The 19,233-nt window shown below is 31.3% G+C and overlaps 1 protein-coding gene across 1 annotated transcript; it reads right to left on the bottom strand.

Annotated features, from left to right (window-relative positions):
* Nucleotides 1–4,800: 4,800 nt before the first annotated feature.
* Nucleotides 4,801–15,363, bottom strand: LOC134697038 (fibrinogen-like protein A). Its single transcript, XM_063559057.1, has 5 exons — nt 15,000–15,363; nt 11,687–11,820; nt 10,273–10,369; nt 9,212–9,376; nt 4,801–5,162 (listed from the first exon to the last, which is right to left on the bottom strand). The coding sequence occupies exons 1-5, from the start codon at nt 15,301–15,303 to the stop codon at nt 4,912–4,914; spliced, it is 951 nt and encodes a 316-aa protein (XP_063415127.1). The 5' UTR covers nt 15,304–15,363; the 3' UTR covers nt 4,801–4,911.
* Nucleotides 15,364–19,233: the final 3,870 nt, after the last annotated feature.

Genomic DNA, 19,233 nt, shown 5'->3' with positions numbered 1-19,233 from the left:
ATGTAATGTGTTTTAGTATGCTATAAATCAAATATGAGTATTTGAGTCATATTGGTAAATATGATTGTGACAGCTAGTGTCTCTTTACAAAATATAAGTACAGCTCAAAACTAACGATTTAGCAAGGATATTATCCTTGGATTTTAATAATTTAATTAAACACCGTTAGTTCCTTTAAAAATATCAAATATATCTACATTGCTAAAATAAAATCCATCAACAGATGTATTCAAACACATATTTAGTAAATTCACAATTCATACAACTTTTTTTCTCAATAAACCGAGACCAGACCCTTGATATTCTTATTTAGTACATGGTGTTCCTCTTTCTTTTGATTTGTATTTGAATAAAAAGGACATATGGGGTAAACCCCAAGGAATCACCTACTATTTTATTGATTGTGACTGTTTATTTAACGCATCATGTAAATGTAACGGAATTTAATGAGACTGTTATTAAAGTGAGAGGGTTAGCGCTATAGAACCAGGTTTAATCCACCATTTTCTACATTTGAAAATGCCTGTACCAAGTCAGGAATATGACAGTTCTTGTCCATTCGTTTTTGATGCGTTTTGTTTTTTGATTTTGCCATGTGATTATGGACTTTCCAAATTGATTTTCCTCTGAGTTCAGTATTTTTGTGATTTTACTTTCTACCATGAAAATATAATGAAAAAAAAAGTACAAACTTGAAAAAGTGGAAAAATTTAACAATTTGGGTGTACGTACTAAAAGTCTTAAAAAAAGACTTATTCGCATCACAAAAAGAGATGTATTATTGAAGTATTTAAACACAGAATTATTTTACGATGATCACATTTAAAATGAGAGCAAATCATACACATTCTTTCAAACCATTCTCGGTAGCTAAATTTTACTTTCGATAAAGCCAAGTAGGTATACTTGTGTTTTCAATCATATCACTTAGTAACCATCCTTGGCATAATTTATTGTTTAACTTATGATATTTGATTGCTCTCGTGAATGTCTTCTTACCTTTTTGTAGCAGTTACCAGGAAATTTGAACACGAGTGTCGGCTAATCAGACACTCATACCTTTCTTATGGGATACATGTACGAATTATCTTTGCCTTTTTATTTCTGTTCTTTCTTTATACCTTTTCTTCAAAAGTTATCACATATGGTATTCATCAAATTTGTTCTAAATTGTCTTCCTCACTAGTTTACACTCCAATCATTTCAAGACACACTTACATATTTTACCATTCTGCTTAGTAATCATGAGTGTAGAATTCAACACCTGATTATTCCGAATATTACATAAACCTGTCATTAAAGAGACCAATACAAAAGCCCTTTCATTCAAGATAATGCATGCAAGACTTTTAAGAGTTAGAAAGAATTAGAGACAAAAAACCCTTTAACTAATGGAATGAAAACTGTTTCTTTTTTTAGTAATGCATTTATAAGTGCATCATTGATTGAGTAACGACCAATAGCAAATATTTCTGTTTTCCTCCCGTCGATTCTGGTGGACATTTTCAAATGAATTATGTATTTGGCAATGATGATGCTTTACGTCTTGATAAAGGGAAAATAAAGCTACCTAAAGTGTTCTTCATAACAAATATATCAAGTTAAGATAACTAATTATTTAACGAAACGCGATGGTTTGATTTTCCGATAGTCAACTTTCAAGTTCTGTGTTGCAACATCCCAGCGGCACCAGCATATGGAGTATATGTGTCTCGATTGATATGTTACTCTAGAGCTAGCTCAAAGTACGTTGATTTTGTTGAACGAGGAATACTGTTTTCTCAAAAGTTGCTAAGACAGGACTATGAATCAATCAAATTAAGGAAATCACTCGAGAAGAAATTGTACGGTCACCATCATGAGCTGGTTGGCCATTATGACAAAAGTGTGTCAGAAATCATATCAGATATTCTTCCTCAGTCATAATAACTTTCCATCATTACCGAACTGAACAAAGAAATAACACGACGGGTGCCGTATACGGTGCAGGAAATGCTTACCCTTCCGAAGTACCTGATTTCACTCCCAGTTTTTAGTGGAGTTCGTGTTGTTTCGTATCTATTATTTATAACTGTTGATATCCTTTGGTTTCCTGAGTCTTTGTTTACTCAATGGTTTTGGTGTTTTTGTCTTATTACTAATTGTTATTAATATTAGTTTTATTAAAAAAAAGTTTCTTCATTATTTAAACATAGCTAAATTCATGTTTCGAATACATAGATTGACTATCTACTGCATGCAGACAAAACATGATTTAAACTACATTTTTAACATTTTGATTTTGTCGATGAGAACGTTATTGTGTTTAGTTTATGTGTGAATTACACTAACACAACACTGAGTAAAGGTCAATGAGAACACGACCTTATATGAGTACAAATATCCCCATTGCCAAACTTTACACCTTTTTTATAAATGTTGTGTAGGTCAGGTGTGAAATTAAGAGCAATAAAACGTCTGGAACAAAATGACGTAGAGCATGTTAAAGTTAACAACTAAAAGCCACTGAGGTATTTTATTAAAAGCATTTTAAAAAGCGCATCCAAAAAAGGGGCGAAAGAGGAAAAGACTCATAAATCGACAATAAATTATAACGCCATGGTTAAAAATGAAAAAGACAAACAAAATAGTAAACGAGAAACAACATAGAAAACTAAAGACTGAACAACACGAACCCCACAAAAAGCTTGGGGTTATCTTAGGTGCTCCGAAAGTGTAAGCAGATCCATGTGGCACCCGTCGTGTAGCTCATGTTATCAAATGATTTAAAGATATGATTAAAATAGTTTGTCAGTCTGTCTATCGAATTACAGATATTTATTTATACATGTATGAATATATTTCAGAGTATTATTAATGATTAATCTGTTAAACTTTGAAAGGATTATTGTATGGGATAAAAAAAATCAGTAATCAAGTTCCTTGAAAAATTGATTTATTCATGATTGATTTCGTAGTAGTTTGCTTTTTTGTGTTTGTTTTCTTGTTTGTTATTATTATGTTGTTGTCTGTTAGAAATTGGACAGTTGTATTGCATCTGTTTGAGTGTTTGAATTTCTGATTTTGCGTTTTGATGAAAATTTTGTGTTTTAGTTTAAATATTGCAAAAAACTCACGAGTTTGCTATTTGTTTATCTCTTTTTTTGAAATTTCGCCTTTGTTAATCATTCTACCAAAATTATTTTGCTTTCAGTTTTTAATCCTTACCTGCAGCAACACAAATGATTTAAAACCATTTTTTTTTGGTTTTATTCAAAAGTGGTCCAGTTTCGTTCAATAGTGTGTTCGGTGTCACCAGTTGACATTTTGACTGTTATATGTCTTTTATGCAAACTATTTCAGTACGAAATGAAAAGTTCATAATTCTGCCTATCTTCCGATTCGGTTTTACGATTGGACTCGAGATATTCCAGTGTTGGGTATTTTTTGGCTTACCTTGATAGCTCAAGTAAATACAGCGCCCCCTAAAGTCATTTTCCTCATAATGTAGCGATCGAAGTGAGTGAAATATAACGACTCGATTATCCGGGTTACGACTACGCGAGTTTTTATTTGAAGGATACCTCTATTTAGGGCGACACTTTTTAACCGGAGCCCTAACTTCACATATCACTTAGAAAAAGGCAATAATGGATTATGAGGAACATTTATGAGATCTTCAAATTATTTCAAGATAATCAAGCATTGATAGAATGTACAGCTATCAAGTAAGAGACAAGAAGACAACAACCCACCCCACCCCTCCAAACAAAAACTCCAACAACACCGATACGGAGTAATAGACAACTGATATCAGTTTTTGAAAGGCAGAAACCATCGAGGACTAATTAGCGCGATCGACTACTCTTACTCAGCAATTTATCGAATTGGTTTAACTGATTGGTGAAATATTGTGAATTTTTACTGAGCAAATATATTGTTTTGTGAGTTTTGTAATGTAAAAATCAATTTCCACTTCATACGTATAGTGCCTCATATTACTTGTGTTATATATTAAGATTATGTATTTCCTCTTTGCAATAAATGTATAGTCTCTTTGACACATTCCCCATTTCCATTCTCAATTTTAAATATGCTCCTTAGATTTTTTTAAAAGTATGTTTGTTGAGTTTATCTTTTTTTTTAGATGAACTAAACCTTTAAAGTAGGAACAGGTTAATGAAAATATAAATGTATGTTCATAAGTCCTTTTGTCTTTTTTTTAAATTTAAAGATGCATTGAAAAGTGTATCTTTCCCGTGGTTTCATGATTAACTAACAAGATATATTATTGTGTTTTTTTTTCCTATCAGCGAAATACAAATGTCACTCAAAAAGGCTCTATATTTATCAAACTTAATGAGTGTTTCCCATCTGCTATTTCCTCATTTGTCACCGATATTGATACAAATAGTACCCGATATTATTAGTAAAATCATATATGTATCCAAAGAATACAAGTCATCTCAAACAAAAAATCGTTAAGATTTTATGATATGCATTTTATAAAATCAAGTATCAATAAGTTCAATATAAAAAGACATGTGAGTATAAAGTAAAAATCCTACCAAAATTTACCGTTTGAAATCTCTTGTGATGAATATCTTATTCCAAATAAATTTCATATATCGATTCTGATTTAGTAATATATCACATCTTAGCTTTTATCACATCTTCATGAAAAAACAGTCAGTGAGTTTTATCATTTGATACTAAACAGACATATTACATTTGGTATAGTTAAAATATTTGGTTTAGTCAATCTTGCCTGAAATAAACTCCCTACATATAATGATAGATTGTGATCAGACTCCTGCCATGTGTAAAGCCAATACAAACATATCCAAATGAAATCTGAACATAATCTGTTTCGAAAAATGCTTGATTTATCAAATTTACTTTATAAGTACCAATTATTAAAATTTTGACAGTTTAAATTGGTTTGATCATCATTCTTGTCTTTTTAAGTGCATGTGGTTTCCATGTTTTCCAATATATGTTCGCGGTTTTATCATACAGTTCTCCATAACCACCATTGATATTCGAGGAGGAACATGCTGCATGCCACCAGCCACTTTCCTTTTTGATGCCACAGTTAATGGGACTTATATCGTTGTCCATGTCACGTGTGGTAAACATCATACCATCTAATTCATTTGGATGCCAATCATTCATTGCATGACCTGCAAAGCATGTTAAAAGATAGGTAACACCTTTATGTAACACTTTTAACATCAATAAACCTGCAATAATTTGGACGAGGGAAAAAGAATATCAAAATCATTCTTTCATCATTTTATGTGCTCGAAGGACTCTTGTGGATTAACCACAGTCTTGATAGCCCAAAGCCGAAGTTATGCAACAATAATGTATAATATATATTTGAAACTGTGTACATACCTTTGTATACAAAAATACAGTAATTGGAACTTCAAGTAGATTTTTTAAAGATTATGTGTTATCCTGTCTGTTTAAAAGAGACAGTTAAATATATTCAGGCTTCTGTATATTAAGAGTTGATACCACGGTGTACATAAACGTTTATTTGTATACATGTCTATCATAACATTGTGAAAACAGTTGGTTGAAGAGCATATAGTTGAAACCGAATTGGCAATGACAAAGATTCAGGACAAATGTGCATACATAAGGCGAACAGGTATTTATGTAAAAGGTGAAGTGTTGTTAAAGATAAGAAAAAACAAAACACCAAAATAGGCGTAAAAAGGGACCGAAAATAAACTGACAACATCATGACTAAAAAGAAAAAAAACGAGAAACCGACAAATATGAGTAGTACACAAGACAACAATAGAAAACTAATGATTAATCAACACGTAATTAGGTTATCATGTCAAAGAAATTGAAAGTTGACTTTGACAGTTTTCAATTAGTACATGAATAATAGTTTATTAATATTTCAAATATGAGACTAGTGACACATCGATATGTAACAAACTAAAATGTATGTATCATCGATGTATACTGGTTGAAAAGAAAATATATCAATGTGTTTGGAATTGAAAATCTGATGATTATTAAGAAAAGTGGAAGACAGTTAGCCATGCTAATCTTATATCAAACATTTTATTTACAACTGAAAATTTTATGAATTATGTTAGCATTCAAAATTCAATAAAGACACTATGTACCAAAAAAAAAGTATCTTTTGACAATATACATAAACTGTTTGTAAATATTAAATCAGAGCAATCGATCATCGTATAATCAGTAAAACTTGACGAAGCACTGAAAATTCCTAATTTCAAAGTACAGTGATAACTCAGAAATTACATTTTCATACATCAACCAATTAAAAAGAAACAATAACTTTCTCTATCAAATATATAGTTTGTATGCCCCATATATAGACATCATGTTTTCTGGTCTGTGTGTCCGTTCGTTCGTTCGTCCGTCTGTTTGTCTGTTCGTCTGTCCCACTTCGAGTTTCAGTTTTTGGTAGAGGTAGTGTTTGATGAAGTTGAAGTCTAATCAACTTCAAACTTAGTAAACATATAAAAAAAAGCTGTGGTATGATTACCAATGAAACAACTATCCACAGAAGACCAAAATGACACAAACATTAACAACTATAGGTCACCGTACGGCCTTCAATAATGAGCAAAGCCCATACCACATAGTCAGCTATAAAAGGCCCCGATAAGACAATTTAAAACAATTAAACGAGAAAACTAACGGTCTTATTTAAGTAAAAAAATGAACGAAAAACAGATATGTAACACATAAACAAACGACAACCACTGAATTACAGGCTCCTGGCTTGGGACAGGCACACACATAAATAATGTGGCGGGGTTAAACATGTAAGCGGGATCCCAACCCTTCCCCTAACCTGGAACAGTGGTATAACAGTAAAACATAAGAACGAACTATAAAAATCAGTTGAAAAAGGCCTAACTCATCAGATAGACACAAAATACAAGTGGACGTGGCCGGGTACTTATACATCCCGACACAAAAAGACACAATGAACAGATCTGAGAGTACTCGAAGTTATCTGACAGCTAGTTCAAAGCCACTAACAACTAATAAAAAGATCATGCCTCTAAGACTAAACACTCAATCCGTACACATCCAACATACAATGGATTTAGTGTAAAGACGTCATAAACAGCCAGAGAAGAACATGACCTTATGCAATGCCAAGTTACAGGTATCGACAGATTGTAGATCCATGAAAATGTATATGTATATACCATACTAGTAATATTTAGTTAGCTTTTAATCTACTGATAACAAAATCAATATTTATACCAATAAAAACAATATTCAATGATCTTATTATAGTGTTGAATAGGTAACCTTTTAGAATAGGTTTATTTAAAGGAGCAACAAGTTTACATGGATCATTTCTAAATTTCCGGGCACGGTTAACAACATTTCCGTAAAAACAGAGAATGTGCTATCCCGTTTGAAATAAGTTTTCTACAGGTAAAACCAAACTTCAAAACCAGATCTTTATATCTATGGCAAAATTTAGTAAAGGTCCCTATGATATGATAAAGATTTTATTTCATTTTCACGGTTCACTGAATATAGAAAAGAAGAACGCGGATGGGGCATTCGTGTACATTCTTGTTCAAATTTAAATCAACACATGTTTGTTGAGTGAGCCGGATGTATGATAATGATTAAATGTTTTACAATGTATACAGTGATGCGTATCAGGTAAAATCAATAGTATTGGTTATTTGAATATATAGATATAGGAAGATGTGGTGTGAGAAGATATGTATGTAATACTATTGTAAGTATAACCTCATTTAAATTTTTCCCTGGTCAAGTTCGGCTGTTGAAATACAGAAGTCCCTAAGTATGCAACCTGGGTTACGTAGGTATTTATATACTAGAAAATGATTGAATAAAATATTTTTTATCGTTACAAAAACCCACAAAAAACGGTACCAATTTGCTATGTCAATCTAAAAAAATCAATTAAAAAATACAGCAATAGTTTACTACAGTAAAATGAATTAAGCGATCATAACAAATCCAGTTTACATACCAAAAACATAGGAAAACAACGATACAACAAAATAAATGTACTACAACAAGAACAATAACCTTCATACATATAAAATGACTTTTTAATATATAACTGCCATATTCCCGTCTAGGTACATGTACATGTACATGAATTTTTAAGGAAAAAGCTGTTGGCTGAACCTGGGTTTATGGCTATGTTTTAAAAGGAACTATTTCATAAATCAAAAATAAGTATTAAAAGTAATGAAAGATATGCGATAACTTTTTAAATGAGTAAAGGAGATATGATAAAAAAGAAGAAGTACACATAAATCAACAAATATAGGTCACCGTACGGCCTTCAACAATAAGTGGTTTCAATCATTTTTATCTGCTGTTCCATTGTAACTAGTCAGGCTGAGTGTGTTGTTTGTACTCTCAACCCCAAACAAAAGTTATATCATACATAGCACTAGTAACCTGCTGTTCCATTGTAACTAGAGAAATTTAGTGTGTAGTTTTTACTCTATCTCATCCCAAGCCAACCTATATTGTATCATACATATACAAAATAAAGGAAACAGTAGTATATCGCTGTTCAAAACTCATAAATCCATGGACAAAAAACAAAATCGGGGTAACAAACTAAAAGCGAGGCAAACGCATTAAATATAAGAGGAGAAAAACGACACAACACTAAAATGTAACACACACAGAAACGGACCGAGCATCAGACAAAACCCCACAAGAATAACAAATATAACACCAAAACCAAATACATGAATTTGGGATAAACAAATAGACAATGTGTTATGATTGTCAACTAGACAACGCTCCACAAGAGACCAAAATGACACAGAAATTAAATTGTATATGTTACAGTAGGACCTTCAACAATGAGCAAAGCCCATACCGCATAGTCACCTTACAGGCTCCTGATAACATTATTTGCTGTTCCATTATATCTAGGGAAATTGAGTGTGTAGTTTGTACTTTCACTCCGACATATATTGTATCATACTGTGGATTCATTTATTTTCGTGGGTAACAATTTTCGTGGATTGAGGAAAACTTGTATACTCATGGATATTTTTTTAAATATGTTGTTTTTGGCAAAGTCTGCATACATTCTATTTAAAAAAAAGTAATTCGTTAAAAATTTAAATTCTTGATTCACCGGTAACCACGAAATCCACGAAAATCAGTATTCCACAAATATTAATGAATCCACAGTAGCAGACATTACCTGCTGTTCCTTTGTAACCAGTGATAGTTAGTGTGTAGTTTGTACTCTCATCCCCAACATATATAGTATCATAAATAGCATACGATGTATCCCCTGTAAAGTCTTCAAAGTCAAATCGGACTTGGTATGAGCCTTGTCGTAAAATGAAATGCAAATTATCATTTCCTGAAGGAGAAAGAATTCAATAATTTCCGTGTTGAAAGGTTGATGCTCGATATACTATGTACCTGTGGACTAGACAACAGTTTGCAAACAGTTTAGACATGCAATGCTTTTAAGTGTAGCAATCATTTTTAGTTTGTAATCAGCATTCTCAATTAAAGAAAACGACTTTGTACATTAATTAAGTCCTGGTACGACAGGTACAATTTATATTGATAGTGTTATTAGCACTTCCTTCAACTGTGCTTTAGCTTGTAAACAAAGTATGAATATCATCATTGGGAAAATGAAACAAAGTAGCAGATACAGCTGAATTATCTATAATGTTTAAAATGTCCATATATATTTGTATTAATACTTGTACGTTTGTTACCAAAACTAAGCAATGATTTGCATAAACTCAAGTTTGTCAGACCATGCCACTGTTGAGTGCTGCAAAATGTCAAATATAGCCATTTGTTAACCATTCAGATGATAAAAATGATAAGTTGAGGTACATACCAAGCCAATGTTCACCATCTATCAATTTTTCAAAACACTAGTTTATATTGATAAGGAATTAATAAAGGAATCCAAAGAGCAAAAAAAATATATATAGGTCACCGTGCTTGTTTTCTAGATTTGAGCCTTTGAAATTTTGGCGGGAAAATATTCTCTCACGAATTTTCATAGCTTTATCATTGACTAGTTAAAGTTCTCAAAAACTGATAAAAAGTAATTACAATTTTATAAGACTTTTACAGATGGCTTATCATTATATATGTTAAAGAATTTCAAAAAGAAAAATTGGTGTCACCGGGCAAATCTTTTCAAGGCATTCAAATGGATGAAACCAGAGGATTCCGAAAATCTGACAAAAAATCCAAAACATGACAAGCCAGTTTCTTTAAGGGACATACCAAGCCAATGTTCACCATCTATGTTCCCGAATCCAGATTTGTAATCCTCCCAATACCGATAGAAGTCCACAGTGCCGTCATATCTTCTCTGGATTGTCTGATAAAATAAGAGTATAACTATAGGCAATAATTATATGTCAAATGATAAACTATAGGCAATGCTATACACGATGATAAACTATAGGAAAAGCTATGAAAGATGATTAACTATATACAAAGTTATTGTATTTGATCAATTGAATAATAATACATGTAGAAACAGTTAATTCTGTTTTGAATATGAACAAACTATATCTTCAATTTATATATAATTATTGACAAGTTCTATTTTTGTATGGTGTCTTTTTATTGTAATATGCTTCCGTTTTCAACGATCTGTAATTTTAAACTGGACTTTAATTTCTATGTCTACTCGGTACCTTTTCGTTCATTGTACACGAGAAACCGATCTTTGATTGCATAGGTAGTCTTTCGCTGGCCACAATTATTAGAGGCAATTGAATTGATCTTTATACTTTATCTATGAAATACTTATTATTGAATACCAGATTTAACATTGATAATTTTCTTTTTTTTTTCTTTTTTGTTTGTAGTTTTAAATATGTAATGGTAACTATATAACGGACAGATGTACTGTGGTCACATTTGATAATGTCAACTCTATGGTTTATTTTTAAACAGAAACTCAAATATCTCCCCAATTTTTAAACCTTGTGACATTTCATTAAAGATTTTTTTTTAAATCTGAGATCAGGTATGAAAATGCCCTATATACAGAACAAAAGGAAACAAACAGAAAAGAACAAAACACTTCACATAAACAACCCCAATATCAATGAATATAAATTTTATTTTTTCTAGAGTAGTTTTAAATATACATCCATCACTAAAGCAAAGAAATAAACCAATATAAAACATGAAACAAGAAGTTCGCCGGATACAGATAGTATTCTAGAAAAAATAAAAAAACTAAGAAATTAATAACTTGCTTAATACACCCAGTTCGACTTTTGATATCTTGGTTCAATTTTGGTAAAGAAAGCAGAAATGAGAGGATGTGGTACATGTATAAGTGCTAATGAGACAACTATCTATCCATGTCAAAATTTGTAAAAGTAAACCATTATATTAGGTCAAAGTACAGTCTCAAACATGAAGCCAAGAAAGGGCCTCCAAAATTACCAGTTTAAGACAATTCAAACGGGAAAACCAACGGTGTAATCCGTATGAAAAACGAAAACGAGAACCGCAATTCATTTATGAACCACCAACAAGCGACGACCACTGAATGTTAGGTTCCTGAATTAGGACAGGTGAAAACAAATGCATAAGGTTTGCACATGTTAAACGTTTTGTTATATACCAATCTTCACCCTTATCTGAATCAATAGTGTAAAATCAAAGGTATACGTACAGTCCATCCGCCATTATCAATGTCCATTTCACAGAACACAGATATTTGAGTACCGTTGTCAGGCTGAAAACAATACACCCCACTTTTTGTTCCACGTGGTATTTCACTACAGTCCTTTTTTGGAATACTGAAAACTATATCTTGGAATTAAAATGTTACGATATGATTGTTTTGTTTGTGTATTCTATTTTACATATCCATTTCAAAGACAGATTCTGGCTAGGAAGTGTACATTTTATGTTTCTGTCTATACATGGTCTTCAGAAATGTCTGATCTCAATTTTTATTTTGTTATTATAAATAAAGTTCATAACAATGTCCTAATGATTCACTTTTTTTATTTAATGCATGAAATTTTGCAGTTGCTTTGTATGAACAGATTTTATAGGTATGAAAATGAATTGTAGAAAAAAGACTCTAGGTTGCTTATAATGTGTCCGTTTTAAAAGAAAAATATTATCACAAATAAATTTGAAACAATATTAACTGTGACTTAGATCGTTTCCGCTGTAGTCAGTAACGATTGACAATGATTAAGGTTGGTTTCACAAAAATAGTCTTAAAATCTAGTGGTACATTACAGGTACCATTTACAGTCGCAAATCCATTTTACAGGTTTCAATATGCCCAGGTGGTCGTGTGGTCTAGCGGGACGGCTGCAGTGCAGGCGATTTGGTGTCACGATATCACAGTAGCATGGGTTCGAATCCCGGCGGGGGAAGAACCAAAAATTTGCGAAAGCAAATTTACAGATCTAACATTGTTGGGTTGATGTTTAGACGAGTTGTTTATTTTATTTTCTGTGACTGTATCTTACATTAATTTGTAAGATCCTTCACTATAGATAATTTAGCTGATCTGTAACAATAACATCTTCATGCCTTATATATAATGTGCTGTAGTACGCCGCTAGATTAAAACTGACTAGGAAAGGTAACACATGGCCAGCAAAAGCTCTATTTTTGTAGAGCCCAGGTGGTCGTGTGGTCTAGCGGGACGGCTGCAGTGCTGGCGATTTGGTGTCACGATATCACAGTAGCATGGGTTCAACTCGCCCAAACATCAACCCAACAATGTTAGATCTGAAAATTTGCTTTCTCAATTTTTTTGTTCTTCCCTCGCCGGGATTCGAACCCATGCTACTGTGATATCGTGAAACCAAATCGCCTGTACTGCGGCCGTCCCGCTAGACCATATCACCACCTGGGCTCTATATATACATACATAAATGAATAATTAGATGAATAAAATGTTAAAAGTTAAGTGTAAATGAGTAAATAAATCAATCAATCAATCAATCAATCAATCAATCAATCAATTGTTTCTCATTTAAATGTGAGTATAGACTAATGAATGTCTGAAGCGTCATACTGAATTTTCCTTTATCTCGAATGCTTAGTTCTAAGCATCGGTAAGTCACATATGAATAAAAACAAAGAATTCTAAAAACTATAGAACCAAAAGTGATATGAAAATATCAATTAGTCAGCGGTAAACTTTAGCTGAGAGAATTTATGACCGGTGTTTTCAAATAATTTTGATATATCAAAAGAAAATATCATGCATAAAAATTAAATTACGTCATTATCGATTCCCAAATAATTTAGAAATAAAAATATTTTTTTTGCACAAAAGAAAACAATAGACAAACGACTTGAAAAAAAAATATCGTTAGGTATTGGTGCATGCCTTTTACTCTTAACATTTAAGTTTATTGTTCAAGACATACGTAAATCACTTTTAACAAATACAGGGTTAATTTGAAAATTATGAAATTTTTGATTAAATATCAAGTTTAGTTATCACGGTTATGCAGCAAACGTGGAAAATACTTAAAAAACTAATTTAATAAAAAAATGAAAAAAAAGTAAAATATATAGTGTTTTCGCTTTTCGTAGTATAACGGAAATATACTGTCTAGCAGTTTCAATCGTATTCTTTATTGGCCGATAATGTATGAATTATGAGCTAAGGTGATATGATGTTTTGTGATGCCATTAATTTTTAGAGTACGTGAAAAATTGTGTCTTGTTTACAGGCATGGGGCGAGTTACATTGCAATGATGTTACAATTACTTTTACAAAAGCATGCATTCAATTACAATTACTCTTACAAACGCATGTATTAAATTACAATTACTTTTACAAAAGCATTCACTAAATTACGATTACTTTAAAAAAAAGCATGCATTGAATTACAATTACTTTTACAAAAGCATGCATTACATTACAATTACTTTAACAAAAGCATGCATAAAAAATTAATGACAATTACATGCATTTATCAAAGTAATGCATTATATTACAATTACCTTTGCAAAGTAATGCATTGAATTACACATGACATTTGGAAATGTTATCAATTAAGTGAAAAAAATCAAACATTTTGAAAAACAACATGACGTCACAAAAGATTCGAATATACGCACCAATAATTGTTCCGTATACTTACTAAATTTAAGTATCAGATAAAAGTCTTTTCAATTCAACAATTACATTTTAACACCATAAGGGTTTCAAAGTATAAAAAAGTCAGAAATAATAGAGATGAAGTTTAATATTTTCCAAATGTATGACCAAATATCAAAACATTGAGAAGATTGATTGTCAAACTAACAATAAGTGTTTATGACAATGGTCAATTATCTGTTATTTAATCGTGACAAGGTATTCATTGATTTGTTAACACAAATAAGACACTAGTAATGTTTTTGGATGAAAAGAAGTACTATCTAAATGATAACTAGTATGTTCTTAATTAATCAAAAAATCTCAAACTCGACTTTAGCCAGGCAAATGAGAGTTCTTGTCCATTCGTTTTTGATGCGTTTTGTTATTTGATTTTGCCATGTGATTATGGACTTTCCGAATTAATTTTCCTCTAAGTTCAGTATTTTTTGTGATTTTACTTTTTAGCTGATTCTTTAATGTCCCTTCAATAATCTGTGAAAGATATATTGTTTGTGAAAAAAGAAATGCCATTTAATGCAATGGAATGCATGAAGTTACACAACTTTACTCGCAAGTAATGCATTAAATTTCAATAACATGTCATGCAAAAAATCTCTGCATTACACATGACATGCAATTAACTGCGTTACCATACATAACACATGTTACAATTGCAAATTTGCATTACCCTATGCCTGCTAGGTTGTATTTATAGGCTGAGACATAGTACAGTTATGAAATACAATCGAAGCTGATTGCACGGCAAAATGCAAATTAAAGTTGAGTCCAAATTAATTATACAAACTTATAGTGCAGTTATAAACGTACAAACTTAAATTAAAAATATTTGTAAAATTTATACCTGATTTCAGAGTCTTTATAAATGTAAATGATCCGTTGTGGTGTTCCATTGCAGGACTGCATGAACAAGAAAGCTGACATTGTTTCGAGTATTTGTCGAAGCTACTGGAACAGCAGCTATTGTCATTATTACACATGATAGCACAATCGAATCCAAATTCCACTTTTGCTGTCACCATTGATGCTCCACTTGCAACTATACGTGTGTCTGTTTCTTTGTTAAATGTTTGTGATTGCAAAGCAAAACTTGCTATGAAATGCATAAAAAGTGCAAAAATTGCTGCTACTGTTGTAATATGCAACATAGTTTTTCTCTAAATTCCGATATGATAAGCTTATTTATTGGCGTTTACAATGAATACGTATCGAACATTAACGGAGATATATGTAAAAACATTGATCGTATAATTGATTATCTGAATAAATCGTGTCTATATTATAATATAATATTGATACAACATCTTTAGAATAAAATAACCATTATAACTATATTGCATCACAAGATGCCCATTTCCAAATTAATGGATCGCTATTGTTGGTAATAGTAAATATATTGAATATCAATAAAAATCCATTTGAAGAGCAGTACAACTTCAGTCTGAATGACACATGTAGAGAATAACAATCAAAAGGCGGACGTGCAATAAGATTATTTATGTAACACATAGCCATAGAATTCAGATCACAAACAGAAAGTAAAACATTTTTTATATATATATATAAAATGGCATAAGTTTTATTGTTAAAAACATGAAATAGATATTAAAACATGTATAAAGAGTGGTCATTAAATGAGTAAATATTGTCTTTTCTATAATGATTTCATAAACTTCTTCATAATATCACATGTAAATTTATAGTTACTTTACCCCACAATGTTTTTACGAAATCAAATGTTAACATAAACATTCCGAAAAGACATATTTACCCTTTAGCCTGTGAAGTATGTTCGGGTAGGACTGTTTCGCTTTTGTAATGCTGTAATTTTTACTGTATAATCATGATAATTGCACCTTTCGACTTGGAATAGATAATTGGTTTACTTCTTAAATATAAATGTACAGAAAATTAACAATGAAAATAAAGATAGATGGTTTTTAAATGAACCCTGCTGTTTTCACGACCGTCAACGGATTGTAATGGTGCTAATTCACACGGTAACAACTGTGTGCAGAATAACTTTTCACTCTAACTAGAACAGTTATAAAGTTTTATTTCTATTTTGTAGTTTGCATATACAATTGATGGTTGACATCAGCTCCGTAGTCAGAACGTGGTACCTACATGATTTTATAGTATGCCATTCTTAACAGTAGTATATAAATTGAAAAAAGATTATAAATTTCCAATTTAAAAAAAGCATTTACTCAATTAAAAAACAATTACCCCATTGTTTTTCTTTCTCAGATTCACAATATTGAGTGCAACGGCTGTGGAAAATATAACAATCAAGGAAAATAGTGAAAAGAATAAATGGACTTAACATTGTTTTTTTTTAGATTAATATGAATGACAAGTTTGAATTCGTTAATACAAAAATGTTATATTAATAAAACTAATTAACACTGTTGTTGACATGTAATAAAATATCAATTTACGGAGATTTATCGTATGAGTTATATGGCATGAAAAAGTATTTGGACCTTTATCGATTTTTAGTAGAACAACAAATTGATTTCTAAAAGGCTGAAATGTTGATTTATTTAACTTTCCTAAGAAATAAAAGTATTCGTGTAATTTTGTGTTTTAATTTTTAAAAGGCTCATCGGAAAACATAATGCAATTTTAAAAATTATCATTAAATAAAATATAGCCAATCACACAGCTTATAGTATGAACTCATCAAATTTATAATTAGACTTTATTTAAAAAAGATTCAGTAGCTGTGAGTACTCTTACATCGCTATTTTGTAAATACTGGTTTATGTTCGTTTTTGTGTGTGCGCCTTACCAATAAATAAATTTAGTTCTAATGATTGTTGGACCACTGGTTTAGATAAGAAAAGTTCAGAGCTCACACACATGTTTTACCCTTCTACAATCGTACTGTACCGGGATTTCTACCGTGCTTAAGTCAAAAGTCTGCAATTCACCCGTTGTTGCCGGTTCATGTCTTTCATATTTTTTTTTTTATTGTATTGTGATGTACTTGATCGTAAGTAGTTATCAAAGGTAACTGGATTATGATTTAATACGCCAGACGCGCGTATCGTCTACATAAGACTCATCAGTGACGCGCAGATCAAATAGTTATAAAGCCAAACATGAACAAAGTTGAAGTTTTCTCGTTGACTTGTTTCACATTGTATTACATCAGGGCCTATCGTAATGACCTTACGGTGTGTGTTTTGCTAATCAAGACCGTATATAAACTTTCACATGCAAACATCTACGTCATATAAATTCTTGTTGATTTTGTGTCATTAGCAATCATATCACATCTACACCTTTAATTACTTATGATGCGACAATAATAAGATACTATTAATCAAACACTGTATGCATTATACTTCGCCGTAACGACTAACATGTGCAATTGCATATTTGATAAGATGTTATTGATAATCTGATATCGTGATATCAATGTTTTTGTTTTATATTGATTACAATATAAATAGAAAATGTCATTAACGATACTTAATAAAACATGAATATGTTCGATATTATATAAAATAATATTTTCAAAATAACCCGAATAATATCCTCCTCAAATTATATTCTTTAAAGAACAACATTTGACTACAGAACATACAATAAACATTACCTTTATGTTTTTTGAAAGAGAAAACCGGATGAATGAACTGTAGAGAACAGATATATATATTTATCTTACCTCCTATACATTTCTAGGAATAAGATTGGTTAAAAGCGACCTCGTGGAGACCGTGTATATTCCATATTAGGTAAGTATGGAGGCGGGGCTTATTTCAAAACACAGTTAGTGGTGGATTTACGACTAAGGCACTTTTTGATTATTTAAAAGTATTGAAAGTTCTGTTTAATATTATTATATCAAGTTTGTTGATAATAGATATTTATCGTTTACATTAGTTTTTTTTTAGGTCTTCAAATTGAATACTTGAACAATTTAATACAGAAATAAGAAGATATGTTATGAAAGCAAATAAGACAACTTTAGTCTAAATTCAACAAATAAAGATAGTAGGTTAGATAAATTCATTACGTAGTGTGCTAGTGATCTAATATGATATATACAGGGTAAGTAAATTCCATATTAGGTCACTAACACGCTATGTAAATAATAATAAGCTGCAATTGTTTGCACCTGTCCTAAGTTTGGAATCGGATGTTCAGTGGTTGTCGTCTGTTTATGTGGTTTATAAGTGTTTTTCGTTTATAAAGAGTTATTCTCATTTTTTAACAAAAAAATTAACATGAAGTTTTGCTGCATCAGTAATAAAACAGTGGAACTTGCCTAATCCGATACACTGAGGGATCAGGAAAAAAAATCGGATTAAGCAGGGTGTTGGAATACTCAGGTTTTGCTGCAAGGATATGGCTAATTTAGGACCATAAGTGTTTTGGTTAAAGCAGGATGTTTGGAATACTCATGTGTCGGATTAGGCAGGTTACACTGTATTAACAAACAAGATATCGCATCCTCATTTATAGGCTGATGTCGTTATTTTGATATAAGCCATGACAAAATATAGATCCGTTAGATAAACTTATTTTCAGAGGTTATCAATGTTATGTCGAAAGAAATACTCTGAAAATTGATTTTAACAACACTGACATTTAAAGTGTCAATATCATAACAAAATATATATTCCACCTGTAAACACCTATTTCTATGTTGTATTTTTTACACACGTTCATGTTTACAGATTGTCTATGGAGTCTTTGATTACTAGATGAATTTGATACTTAGTCTTGTTTATGTTTACTTGTTATTTCCGTCGAACTATCTTTCAGTAGCTGGAGGTTCCCCTAGAGAGGTAGTTGTTTTCTTAATTGTTGATGTGTGATTTGTATCAAGTCTTTTCAAATTGATTTTTGACAGTTTGTTTTATGTTGTGCCATACCATTACCCTTCCAGGTAGTCTGCTTGCAAAAAAGGTTTTCCCCGCCACATTATGAAGAAGTTAGCCGCTGTTACTCTGTGTTTACATTGTCGTTTCTTGCTGAATACCATATTTGTTTTTAATTTTGTAAACTAATCAAGCAGTTGGATTTTTTTTTAACTGTTTTACATATTTTCATTTCGTTGCCCT

The sequence above is a fragment of the Mytilus trossulus genome, chromosome 14, assembly GCF_036588685.1.
Source record: "Mytilus trossulus isolate FHL-02 chromosome 14, PNRI_Mtr1.1.1.hap1, whole genome shotgun sequence".
Lineage (NCBI taxonomy): Eukaryota > Metazoa > Mollusca > Bivalvia > Mytilida > Mytilidae > Mytilus > Mytilus trossulus.
This window is presented reverse-complemented; position numbering and strand designations above follow the sequence as displayed.

Excerpts from the sequence above, each read along its gene's own strand:
- LOC134697038 (XM_063559057.1), bottom strand. The coding sequence starts at position 15,303 with ATGTTGCATATTACAACAGTAGCAGCAATTTTTGCACTTTTTATGCAT. Across the intron at positions 9,377-10,272 it reads AGATGGTGAACATTGGCTTG|GAAATGATAATTTGCATTTC; the intron begins GTATGTCCCTTA and ends TTTCTCCTTCAG. Across the intron at positions 5,163-9,211 it reads TGGTTACAAAGGAACAGCAG|GTCATGCAATGAATGATTGG; the intron begins GTAATGTCTGCT and ends CATGCTTTGCAG.